Here is a 13,665-nt window from a genome sequence, read left to right as displayed (position 1 = left end):
CAGTTGAGTTTAGAATCCACTAGTTGAGTTCAGGATGGCCCAGTTAGTTTAAGGTGACCCACTTGAGTGTAGAACCAACCAATTAAGTTTAGAACCAACTGGTTGGGTTTAGCATGACCCAGTTGAGTGTAGAACCAACCAGTTGAGCTTGGGATGACCCAGCTGAGTTTAGGATGACCCAGTTGAGTTGAGGCTGCCCCAGTTGAGTTTAGAACCAACCAGTTGAGTTTAGGATGACCCAGTTTGGTTTAGAACCACCTGATTTCGTTTAGACTGAACCGGTTGAGTTTAGAACCAACCAGTTGAGTTCAGGGCAATCCAGTTGGGTTTAGAACCAACCAGTTGGATTTACAATGAACTGGTTGAGTTTAGAACCAACCAGTTGAGTTCAGGACGATCCAGTTGGGTTTAGAACCAACCAGTTGGGTTTAGAACCAACCAGTTGGATTTACAATGAACTGGTTGAGTTTAGAACCAACCAGTTGAGTTCAGGACGATCCAGTTGGGTTTAGAACCAACCAGTTGGGTTTAGAACCAACCAGTTGGGTTTACAATGAACTGGTTGAGTTTAGAACCAACCAGTTGAGTTCAGGACGATCTAGTTGGGTTTAGAACCAACCAGTTGGGTTTACAATGAACTGGTTGAGTTTAGAACCAGCCCGTTGAGTTCAGGATGACCCAGTTGGGTTTAGAACCAACCAATTGAGTTTAGAACCAACTGGTTGAGTTTGGGATGAGCCGGTTGGGCTTAGAATGAACCAGTTGAGTTTAGAACCAACCGGTTGAGTTGAGTCTGCCGCATTTGGGACTCCCCAGTTGACTTTAACCCATCCCAGTTGTGTTGAGCCCCCCAGTCCCCGTTTCCGCCCCGCGCTGACGCTGTCCCGTTGCTCCCGGCAGAGAAGCTCGACGTCCTGGCCGGCTCCTCCAAGCTCAAGGGCTTCTCCTCGTCCGAGTCGGAGTCGAGCAGCGAGTCGAGCTCCTCGGACAGCGACGAGTCGGACTCAGGTTAGCGCCTCCCTCCTTCCTCCTCCCTCCCTCCATCCCGGCCTTGTGGCAGAAATAAAATCTCGATTTCATCGCCGCCTTCGCCGTCCGCTCGTCTTTGGGGGAGCCTCGGCCCCGTCCCGACCCCGCCCTCGATGGATTTGGAATTTTTGTGGATTTTTTATAATTCCGGAACGAGCGCCGTCGGGTGGGTGGGGTCGGGTGGGGTTTGGAGTGGTGGGGTGGAGATGGAGGGAGAGGGGGTTTGGGGAAAGACGGGATTTTGTGGGGAAAAAATTGGGTTTTGTGGGGGGAAAATGGGATTTTGTGGGGAGAAAATGGGATTTTGTGGGGGGAAATGGGGTTTTGTGGGAGGAAATGGGGTTTTATGGAGAAAAAATAGGATTTTGTGGGGAAAATGGGATTTTATTGGGAAAAATGGGATATTGGGGATAAAAATATGGAGGAGATGGGGTTTTAGGGAGAAAAAAAGATGGAATTAAAGGGATTTTATGGAAAAAATGGAAAAAAAGATGGAGCATATGGGATTTTATGGAGAGAAATATGTAGGGAAAGGAATTTGGGGGAAAAAATAGGATTTTATGGAGAAAAAAAATGGAGCAGATGGGGTTTTATGGAGGAAATAGGATTTTATAGAGAAAAAAGATGGAGGGAAAGGGATTTGGTGGGAAAAATGGGGAAAAAGCATGGAGAGAAAGGGATTTTATGGAAAAGTGGGATTTTATGGAGAAAAATATGGGGGGAAAGGGATTTTATGGAAAAAAATGGGATTTTATGGAGAAAACAAAATTTTATGAAGAAAAAATTAAGGGAACAGAATTTTATTGGTTAAAAAATTGACAAAAATGGGATCTTGAGGTTAAAATCATTGAGGAGGTGGCGTTTAACGGATTAAAAAAATGGGGAAAATGGGATTTTAGGGCTAAATCGGGGAGGAAATGGGTTTTTAGGGATAAATCCCTTTTTTGTTTTACGGCACCATGTGGATTTGGGATCTGAAGGAAAAATTGGATTTTGAGGGAATTTGGAATTCCAAGTCGCTGACGTCGCTCCCTGCGCCTTCCTTGGGAGAAAATTCTGATTTTTCCTGGTTTTTATCCCAAGTTTTCCTGGGTTTTGTCCCAAATTTTTCTGGTTATTATCCCAGTTTTTCATGGGTATTTTCCCAGATTTTCCTAATTCCCACCTTTCTTCGTGTCCCTTTGGAAAATTGGATCCCTTGAATGTTTGGGAATAATAAAAGCGATAAAAATACTCCAAAATTTCACTTTTTCATGGAATTTCACCTCAGGATTTGGGAATTCGGATCCGTCCGTTCGTGTTTTGCTGTTTGGGTGGGAATAAAATCAGGATTTTGGGGGAAATTTTGGGAAAATCCCAGAAATTTGACATTTCTGCCCCAGAATCACCTGGAAGTGACTTTTCCATTTATCCCCATGGATTTGGGCTTGAAGGTTCCTCCATGGGTTGTGTTGGGATCTCCAAAATCCGGGAGGATCCTTCTGGGAACGCAATTCCGACCAGGTTCAAAATTATTGATGGAGTTTGGGATCATCCTGGGGTTGAAGTCCTTGGAATCTTCTTCTGGACCAGAAAATTCCAATTTGGACCCAAAAACGGTGATGGAATTTGGGATCATCCTTGGGTTGGATCTCCAGGTCATCTCCACGGAACCTCACATTTCCAACTGGGACCCAAAATCGGTGATGGAGTTTGGGGTCATCATTGGGTTGAAGTCCTTGGGATCTTCTCTGGACCAGGAAATACCAATTTGGACCCAAAATTGGTGATGGAATTTTGGATCATCCTTGGGTTGGGATCTCCAGGATCTCCATGGAACCTCAGGATTCCAACTGGGACCCAAAATCGGTGATGGAGTTTGGGGTCATCCTTGGGTTGGGGTCTCCAAATTCCAGGATCGTCCTTCTGGGAACACGATTCCGACTCAGATCCGACAGCCGGGGAGGAACTTTGGGATCATCCTTGAGTTGAAGTCCTTGGAATCTTCTTCTGGACCAGAAAATTCCAATTTGGACCCAAAATCGGTGGTGGGGTTTGGGATCGTCCTTGGGTTGGGGTCTCCAGGTGATCTCCATGGAACTTCACGATTCCAACTGGGACCCAAAATTGGTGATGGAGTTTGGGGTCATCATTGGGTTGGGATCTCCAGGATCTGCATGGAACTTCACGATTCCATGTGTGACCCAAAATCGGTGGTGGAGTTTGGGATCATCCTTGGGTTGGGATCTCTGGAATCTTCTTTAGGACCTCGAGATTCCGGCTGGGACCCAATGGCTGGGAATGAAGGTTGGGATCATCCTTGGGATCTCCAGAATCCAGGATGATCCCTCTGGATCTCTCGATTCCGACCGGGGCCAACAACCGGAGATGGAATTTGGGATCGTCCTTGGGTTGAAATCCTTGGAATCTTCTGGACCTCGCGATTCTGACTGGAACCCGTCAACTGGTGATGGAATTTGGGATCATCCTTGGGTTGAAGTTCTTGGAATTTCATTTTGGACTGCACAATTCCAACTGGGACCAATGACCAGAGATGGGATTTGGGATCATCCTTGGGTGGAAATCCTTGGAATCTTCTGAACATTGTGATTCCAACTTGGATCAATAATTGGTGATGAAGGTTGGGATCATCTTGGAGTTGGAATCTCCAGAGTCCAGGATGAGCCTTCTGGACCTCTCAATTTTGACCGGGACCAACAACCAACGATGAAATTTGGGATCATCCTTGGGTTGAAGTTCTTGGAATTTCATTTTGGACCGCGCAATTCCAACTGGGATCCAACACCAGCGATGGGATTTGGGATCATTTTTGGACGGAAATCCTTGGAATCTTCTTCTGGGCCTCGGATCAACAGTTGGCATTGAAGGTTTGGATCATCTTTGAGTTGGGATCTCCAAAATCCAGGATGATCCTTCTGGACCTTGTGATTCCAACTGGGACCAACAACCAACGATGGAATTTGGGATCATCCTTGGGTTGAAATCCTTGGAATCTCCTTCTGGGAACGCTGAGATTCCAGCTGGGATCCACCGATGGAATTTGCCGAGGTTCTCCCCCTGGAGCAGCGACATTCCCAGGATTTCTCATCCTGTAGAATCCACGGATTTTCTTGGCGTTGGATCTTTTTGCGACAATTTTCCATCTTTTTTTTTTTTTGGTGGCAAAATCCCCGATCCCCAATCCCAGAAATCCCTGGGGAATTCCAAACAATCCCTGGGGAATTCCAGCCGTGTTCCCGATCGGCAACGTCTGGTTCATCAGGAGCCGTTCCCAAATTAATTATTTTTCTTTTCCCCTTTTTTTGGCAGAAATGGCGCCAAAATTGAAGAAAAAAGGGCACTCGGGGCGGGAGCAGAAAAAGGTAGGAATGGGATTGGGATTGGGATTGGATCCTTGGGATTGGATCATTAATTGGGTTGGGGTTGGATCCATGGATTGGGATAGAGATCCATGGATTTGGATTAGATCATTAGTTGGATTGGGATTAGGATTGGATCATTAATTGGGTTGGGGTTGGATCATTAATTTGGTCGGGGTTGGATCCATGGATTGGGATGGGATTGGTCATTTTGATGACCAAAAGCCTTTCTTTGGTGACACAGAACATTTTGGTGTCCAAAACCACGTCTTGATGGCCCAAGATCCCCTTTTGACCACCTAAAGACCATTTTAGTGTCCAAAACCACCTTTAGATGACCCAAGAGCTCATTTCAGTGACCAAAACACCATTTTGGTGTCCAAAACCATGTCTTGATGGCCCAAGATCTCATGTTGACCACCTAAAGACCATTTTGCTGTCCAAAACCACCTTTAGATGACCCAAGAGCTCATTTTGGTGTCCAAAACCACATTTGGATGACTCAAGTGATCACTTTGACCACCAAAACCCCAAATTTGTGTCCAAAACTACCTTTAGATGACCCAGGACTTTGCTTTGACCACCAAAACATCATTTTAGTGTTTAAAGCCACCTTTAGGTGAACCAAGTGATCAGTTTGACCACCAGAACGCCAATTTGGCATCCAAAACCACCTTAAGATGACCCAAGAGCTCATTTTGGTGTCCAAAACCACATTTAGGTGACCCAAGAGCTCATTTTGGTGTCCAAAACCATCTTTAGATGACCCAAGAGGTTGTTTCGCTGACCAAAAGACCGTTTTAGTGTCCAAAACCACCTTTAGATGACCCAAGAGATCATTTCAGTGACCAAAACACCATTTTGGTGTCCAAAACCATGTCTTGATGGCCCAAGATCTCATGTTGACCACCTAAAGACCATTTTGCTGTCCAAAACCACCTTTAGATGACCCAAGAGCTCATTTTGGTGTCCAAAACCATCTTTAGATGACCCAAGAGGTTGTTTCGCTGACCAAAAGACCGTTTTAGTGTCCAAAACCACCTTAAGATGACCCAAGAGCTCATTTTGGTGTCCATAACCATCTTTAGATGACCCAAGAGATCATTTTAGTGACCAAAACCACCTTTAGATGACCCAAGACCTCCCTTTGACCACCAAAATTTTGACGACAACCAACTCTGATGCCCCACCAGCCCATTTTATGTGTCCCACCACCTCACTCCCACCACCACCCCATCTCCAGCTCTCCTAACCGCTCCCTCCTCCCGCAGCACCACCACCACCACCACCCCTCGGCGCCGCCGCCGCAGCCGCCCCCGGCGCCGCCGCCGCCCGTCCCGCCGGCGCTGCCGCAGCCGCCCGGCCCGCCGCCCGCCGCGCCCCTCAAGGCGTCGCCGCCGCCGCCGCCGCCGTTCGTGGCCGCGCAGGTGCCCGTCCTGGAGCACCCCCTGCCCGGCGCCATGTTCGACGCCATGGCGCACTTCGGGCAACCCATGCTGCACCTGCCCCAGCCCGAGCTGCCCCCGCCGCCGCACCTGCCCCCGGCGCCGCCCGAGCACGGCACGCCGCCCCACCTCAACCAGCACGTGGTGTCTCCTCCAGGTGAGCTCCAGCTTGGGAGGGCGTGCGAGGATGAGGAGGGTGGCGGCGGTGGTGGGGGAAATAAATTTTTGGGGTCTCGGTGTCCATCGTGGTCTTGTTGGGATGTTCCAAGAGGAAGAAGATGGTGGTAGATGGGGGAAATAGGAGGTTCTTCACTCTTGGTGTTCACCATCATCTTGTTGGGATGGCCCAAGAGGAAGAGGATGATGGTAGATGGGGAAAATGGGAGGTTCTTCTCTCTGGATGTTCACCAGGGTCTTCTTGGGATGGACCACGAGGAAGAGGAGGATGATAGATAAGGGAGAGGGAGGTTCTTGGGTCTCGGTGTCCATCACGGTCTTGTGGGGATGTCCCAAGAGGAAGAACATGGTGATAGGTGGGGGAAAAGGAGATTCTTCGCTCTTGGTGTCCACCATCATCTTGTTGGAATGGCCCCAGAGGAGGAGGATGAGGATGGTGGTGGGTGGGGAAAACAGAGATTCTTCACTCTTGGTGTTCACCATCGTCTTGTTGGGAGGGCCCAAGAGGAAAAGGGTGAAGATTGTGGTAGATGGGGAAATGGGAGGTTCTTGGGTCTTGGTGTCCACCGTGGTGGTGTGGGGATGTCTCAAGAGGAAGAGGATGGTGGTGGGTGGGGAAAGGGAGGGTCGTGGGTCTTGGTGTCCGCCATCATCTTGTTGGAATGGCCCACGAGCAAGGACGTGGTGGTGGGTGGGGGAAATGGGAGGTTCTTCACTCTTGGTGTCCACTGTGGTCTTGTGGGATGGCTCAAGAGGAAGAGGATGGTGATAGATTAGAGACGGGTCTTGGTGTCCATCATGGTCTTGGGGGCATGTCCCAATATTGTAGAGGATGAGGATGGTGGAAAGATAGGGGAGATAGAGGAAAGGGAGGTTCTTCAGTCTTGGTGTCCATCATGGTCTTGGGGGGATGGCCCAAGAGCAAGGACATGGTGGTGGATGGGGGAAAAGGAAGGTTCTTCACTCTCGGTGTCCACCGTGGTTTGATTGGGATGGCCCAAGAGGAAGAGGGTGAGGATTGTTGTAGATGGGGAAAGGGGAGGTTCTTGGGTCTTGATGTCCACCATGGTCTCGTGGGATGGCCCAAGAGGAAGAGGATGGTGATAGATTGGGGATGGGTCTCGGTGTCCACCTTGGTCTTGTGGAGATGATCCTAGAGGAAGAAGGTGGTGATAGATAAGGGAAAGGGAGGTTCTTGGGTCTTGGTGTCCACCAGGGTCTTCCTGGGATGGCCCGAGAGGAAGAACATGGTGGTGGATGGGGAAAGGGAGGTTCTCAGGTCTTGGTGTCCACCATCATCTTGCTGGGATGGCCCAAGAGGAAAAGGGTGAAGATTGTGGTAGATGGGGAAACGGAGGTTCTTCTCTCTGGATGTTCACCATCATCTTGTTGGGATGGCCCAAGAGGAAGGACATGGTGGTGGGTGTAGAAAGGGAGGTTCTTGGGTCTTGGTGTCCACCAGGACCTTGGGGGGATGGCCCAAAAGGAAGAGGATGAGGATGGTAATAGATGGGGAAGAGGGAGGTTCTTCACTCTTGGTGTCCAACAGGGTCTTCTTGGAATGGCCCAAGAGGAAGAGAATGGTAGTGGGTGGGGAAAATGAATTTTTGGGTCTTGGTTTCCACCATGGTTTTGTTTGGATGTCTCAAAATCCCAGAGGATGAGGATGGTGGTAGGTGGGGAAAAGGGAGATTCTTCACTCTTGGTGTCCACCATGGTCTTCTTGGGATCTTCCAAAAGGAAGAGGAAGAGGATGGTGGTGGGTGGGGAAGGGGAGGGTTGTGGGTCGTGGTGTCTGCTGTGGTCTTGTTGGGCTGTCCAAACCTCTCAGAGGTAGAGGATGGTGGTGGGTGGGGTTGGTTCCTTCTGGAAGATGATGGGATGGGATTGGAAGGTCATGGACCATCCCATGGAAGTTCTCCTGGTCCCACCACCATGTCCTTCCTGGGACATCTCAGAAGGAAAGGAGAACATTGGGTGGGTGGGGTTTGGAGTTGATGCACCATGCCCAGCAAGTTCTCCTGGTCCCACCACCGTGTCCTTCCTGGGGCGTCTCAGAAGGAAAGAACATTGGGTGGGTGGGGTTTGGAGTTGATGCACCATGCCCAGCAAGTTCTCCTGACCTCACCACCGTGTCCTTCCTGGGACATCTCAGAAGGAAAGGAGAACATTGGGTGGGTGGGGTTTGGAGTTGAAGGACCATGCCCAGCAAGTTCTCCTGGTCCCACCACCGTGTCCTTCCTGGGACATCTCAGAAGGAAAGGAGAACATTGGGTGGGTGGGGTTTGGAGTTGATGCACCATGCCCAGCAAGTTCTCCTGGTCCCACCACCGTGTCCTTCCTGGGACGTCTCAGAAGGAAAGGAGAACATTGGGTGGGTGGGGTTTGGAGTTGATGCACCATGCCCTGCAAGTTCTCCTGGTCCCACCACCGTGTCCTTCCTGGGACATCTCAGAAGGAAAGGAGAACATTGGGTGGGTGGGGTTTGGAGTTGATGCACCATGCCCAGCAAGTTCTCCTGGTCCCACCACCGTGTCCTTCCTGGGACATCTCAGAAGGAAAGGAGAACATTGGGTGGGTGGGGTTTATGGTTGAAGGACCGTGCCCTGCGAGTTCTGCTGACCTCCTGCCCGTCCTTCCTCGCAGCTTTGCACAACGCTCTGCCTCAGCAGCCCTCGAGGCCCAGCAACCGGGCGGCCGCGCTGCCCCCGAAGCCGCCCCGGCCGCCGGCCGCGTCCCCGGCGCTGCCGCCGCCGCCGCAGCCGCCGCCGCAGCCGCTGCTCCCGCAGCCGCCGCTGCCGCAGCCGCCGCAGGTGCTGCTGGAGGACGAGGAGCCGCCGCCGCCGCCGGTGCCGCCGCCGCCGGTGCCGCCGCCGCACCACGGCCTCCCCCTGAGCGCCGGCCAGATGCAGCTGTACCTGCAGCAGCTGCAGAAGGTGCAGCCGCAGACTCCGCTTCTCCCTTCAGTGAAGGTCCAGTCGCAGGCGGCGCCGCAGCCGCAGCCGCAGCCCCCCCCCGCGCAGCTGCAGCCGCCGCCGCCGCCCTCGGCGCATCCCGCGGCGCAGCCGCTGCAGCCGCCGCCGCCGCCGCGCCCGCTGCACCTGCAGCCGCCCCTGCCCTTCCCCGCGCACCTGGCGCAGCCGCCGGCGCCGCCGCAGCCGCCGCAGCCGCAGCCCCAGCAGGTGCAGCAGCAGCAGCAGCAGCAGCAGGCGCAGCAGACGGCGCAGCAGACGGGCAAAGCGCAGCAGGTCATCCAGCACCACCCGTCACCGCGGCAGCACAAAAACGACCCCTACGGCAGCGGTGAGGGACGGACGGACGGACGGACACGCGGGGAGGGTGGGGAGGGATGGAGGGGTGGGGGATGGATGGATGGACAGACGTGGATGATGGATGGATGGATGGATGGATGGATGATGGATGGATGATGGATGGATGATGGATGGATGGATGGATGGATGATGGATGGATGATGGATGGATGGATGATGGATGGATGATGGATGATGGATGGATGGATGATGGATGGATGATGGATGGATGGATGATGGATGATGGATGGATGGATGATGGATGGATGATGGATGGATGATGGATGGATGATGGATGATGGATGGATGGATGGATGGATGGATGATGGATGGATGATGGATGGATGGATGATGGATGGATGATGGATGATGGATGGATGGATGATGGATGGATGGATGGATGATGGATGGATGGATGGATGATGGATGGATGGATGGATGGATGGATGATGGATGGATGGATGGATGATGGATGGATGGATGGATGATGGATGATGGATGGATGGATGGATGATGGATGGATGATGGATGGATGATGGATGATGGATGATGGATGGATGATGGATGGATGGAGGGATGGATGGATGGATGGATGGATGGATGATGGATGGATGGATGGATGATGGATGGATGGATGATGGATGGATGATGGATGGATGATGGATGGATGATGGATGGATGATGGATGGATGGATGATGGATGGATGGATGGATGGATGATGGATGGATGATGGATGGATGGAGGGATGGATGATGGATGGATGATGGATGATGGATGATGGATGGATGATGGATGATGGATGGATGGATGGATGATGGATGGATGATGGATGGATGGATGGATGATGGATGGATGGATGGATGGATGATGGATGGATGGATGATGGATGGATGATGGATGGATGATGGATGATGGATGGATGGATGGATGGATGATGGATGGATGATGGATGGATGGATGGATGGATGATGGATGGATGGATGGATGATGGATGGATGGATGGATGATGGATGGATGGATGGATGGATGGATGGATGATGGATGGATGGATGGATGATGGATGGATGGATGGATGATGGATGGATGGATGGATGGATGATGGATGGATGATGGATGGATGATGGATGATGGATGATGGATGGATGATGGATGGATGGAGGGATGGATGGATGGATGGATGGATGATGGATGGATGATGGATGGATGGATGGATGGATGATGGATGGATGGATGGATGGATGGATGATGGATGGATGATGGATGGATGATGGATGGATGGATGGATGATGGATGGATGGATGGATGATGGATGGATGATGGATGGATGGATGGATGATGGATGGATGGATGGATGATGGATGGATGATGGATGGATGATGGATGATGGATGGATGATGGATGGATGGATGGATGATGGATGGATGGACAGACGGACATGTGGAGGGATGGATGAATGATGGACAATGGATGGATGATGGATTGACACACAGACACACGGATGGATGATGGATAAGAAGGGTGGGGTGGAATCGCCTGGCGAGGGCTCAGCACACCCGGGAGCTCTGAGAGTTTGGGGCTGTTTGGGATCTCCAGGTGTTGGGGATCTCCAGGTATTGGGGATCTCCAGGTGTTGTGGGATCTCCGTTTGTTGTGGGCTCTCCAGGTGTTGTGGGTTCTCCAGGTGTTGGGGATCTCCAGGTGTTGTGGGATCTCCATTTGTTGTGGGATCTCCAGGTGTTGGGGATCTCCAGGTGTTGTGGGATCTCCAGGTGTTGTGGGATCTCCATTTGTTGTGGGATCTCCAGGTGTTGTGGGATCTCCAGGTGTTGGGGATCTCCAGGTGTTGGGGCTCTCCAGGTGTTGTGGGATCTCCAGGTGTTGGGGATCTCCAGTTGTTTGGGCTCTCCAGGTGTTGAGGGTTCCAGGTATTGAGGATATTGATGTCCCTCAAGAACGTCTTGAGGTTCTTTGAGGAAACCCTGATGTTCCTCAAGGACATTGTGGGATCCTTTGAGGCCATCCTGAGGCTCTTTGAGAACATCTTGATGTTCCTCAAGAACATTTTGAGGTTCTTTGAGGAAACCCTGATGTTCCTGATGTCCCTCAAGAACATCCTGCGGTTCTTTGAGAACATCCTGGTGTCCCTCAGGGACATTTTGAGGTTCTTTGAGAACATCTTGATGTCCCTCAAGAGCATCTTGGGACTATTTGAGGAAACCCTGATGTTCCTCAAGGACATTTTGAGGTTCTTCAGGGCCATCTTGAGGTTCTTTGAGAGCGTCTTATGTTCCTCAGGGGCATTTTGGGGTTCTTTGAGGAAACCCTGATGTTCCTGATGTCCCTCAAGAACATCTTGAGGTTCTTTGAGGAAACCCCAATGTTCCTCAAGGACATTTTGGGATTCTTTGAGAACATCCTGATGTTCCTCAGGGATATTTTGGGGTTCTTTGAGGAAACTCTGATGTTCCTCAAGAACATTTTGGAGTTCTTTGAGGAAACTCTGATGTCCCTCAAGAACATCTTGGGGTTCCTTGAGGAAACTCCGACGTTCCCCAAGAGCATCTTGGGGTTCTTTGAGGCCATCCCAAGGTTCTTTGAGAACATCTTGGTGTCCCTCAAGGCCGTTTTGGGGTTCTTTGAGGCCATCTTGAGGTTCTTTGAGGAAACCCTGACGTTCCTCATGAGAATTTTGGGTTTCTTTGGGTCCGTCCTGGTATTTTTGGGGTTCCCCGGTGGCGCGGTGACGATGGTGACGATGACGACGATGACGACGGTGACTGACCGGTGCCCACCTGTTGCAGGTCACCTGCGGGAAGCCCCCTCCCCCCTCATGATGCCTTCCCCACAGATGCCGTTCCAGGGCCTCGTGCCTCAGTCGCCCCCTCAGCAAAACATCCAGCCAAAAAAACAGGTGGGGAGCAAAGGGCTTGGGGTTTGGGGGGGCTGAAAAAATGGGAATTTGGGGTTGGGGGGGGTGGAAAATGGGAATTTGGGGGTTGGGGAGAGTGAAAAATGGGAGTTTGGGGTTGGGGAGGGTGGAAAATGGGAATTTGGGGTTGGGGGAGGGTGAAAAGCAACAGGTTTGGGGGGCTGAAAAATGGGATGTTGGGGTTTGAGGTTTGGGGTTTGGGGTCAGGTGAAACAACCCAACTTTGGGGTTTGGGGTCAGGTGAAACAACTTGACTTTGGGGCTTGGGGTTTGGGGTTTGGGGTTTCGAGTTTGGGGTTTAGGGGGCTGAAAAATGGGATTTTGGGGTTCCGGGTCAGGTGAGAAATGGCAGATTTGGGGTTCGGGGAGCCGAAAAATGGGATTTTGGGGTTTGGGATTTGGGGTTTGGAGTTTGAGGTTTGGGGTCAGGTGAAACAGCCCGAGTTTGGAGTTTGGGTTTTGGGTTTAGGTGAAACAACCCAACTTTGGGGTTTGGGGTTTAGGGGGCTGAAAAATGGGAGTTTGGGGTTTGGGGAGGCTGAAAAATGGGATTTTGGGGGTTGGGGTTTGGGGTCAGTTGAGAAACGGCAGGTTTTGGGTTTGGGGGACTGAAAAATGGGATTTTGGGGTTTAGGAGCAGGTGAAACAAACGCAGTTTGGGGTTTGGAGGCGGCTGAAAAAATGGGATTTTGGGGTTCGGGATTTGGGGTTTGGGATTTGGGGTTTGGAGTCAGGTGAAAAACAGCAGGTTTGGGGGCAGCTGAAAAATGGGATTTTGGGGTTTGGTGTCAGTTTTGGGGTCAGGTGAAAAATAACAGGTTTGAGTTTTGGGATCGAGTGAAGAAACGAGATTTGGGGATCCACAGGAATTGCGAGCAGTATCAGGATTGGGGTCAGGATTGGGATTTTAGGACGGATCCTAAACCCGGATTTCTGCAGGAGCTGCGAGCGGTATCGGGATTGGGGTTGGGGTCAGGATCAGGATTGGGGTCAGGATTTGGGTTTTGAGGCCAATCCTGGTCCCGCATTTCCCTGGCAGGAGCTGCGAGCGGCCTCGGTATCAGGATTGGGGTCAGGATTTGGGATTTTAGGACAGTTCCTAAAGCCCAGTTTCTGCAGGAATTGCAGTCAGGATTGGGGTCAGGATTTGGGTTTTGGGGCCAATCCTAAACCCCATTTTCTGCAGGAGCTGCGAGCGGCCTCGGTATCAGGATTGGGGTCAGGATTTGGGATTTTAGGACAGATCCTAAACCCCATTTTCTGCAGGAGCTGCGAGCGGCCTCGGTATCAGGACTGGGGTCAGGATTGGGGTCAGGATTTGGGATTTTAGGATGGATCCTAAACCTGAATTTCCCTGGCAGGAGCTGCGAGCGGCCTCGGTATCAGGATTGGGGTTTTGGGGTCAATCCTGATCC

At 51.4% G+C, this 13,665-nt stretch overlaps 1 protein-coding gene across 1 annotated transcript in view; it reads left to right on the top strand.

Moving 5' to 3' along the window:
- LOC128950423 (bromodomain-containing protein 4-like) overlaps positions 1-13,665 on the top strand; it is a 56,772-nt gene that overhangs the window by 27,811 nt on the left and 15,296 nt on the right. The window contains 5 exon segments of the mRNA XM_054295306.1: positions 901-1,008; positions 4,339-4,391; positions 5,660-5,990; positions 8,657-9,313; positions 12,123-12,232. Coding sequence (XP_054151281.1) covers positions 901-1,008; positions 4,339-4,391; positions 5,660-5,990; positions 8,657-9,313; positions 12,123-12,232 — 1,259 coding nt within the window.

This window comes from Melozone crissalis, unplaced genomic scaffold (genome assembly GCF_028551555.1).
Source record: "Melozone crissalis strain CALT ecotype California unplaced genomic scaffold, PUWL_Pcris_2 ptg000629l_1, whole genome shotgun sequence".
Taxonomy (NCBI): Eukaryota; Metazoa; Chordata; class Aves; order Passeriformes; family Passerellidae; genus Melozone; species Melozone crissalis.
This window is presented reverse-complemented; position numbering and strand designations above follow the sequence as displayed.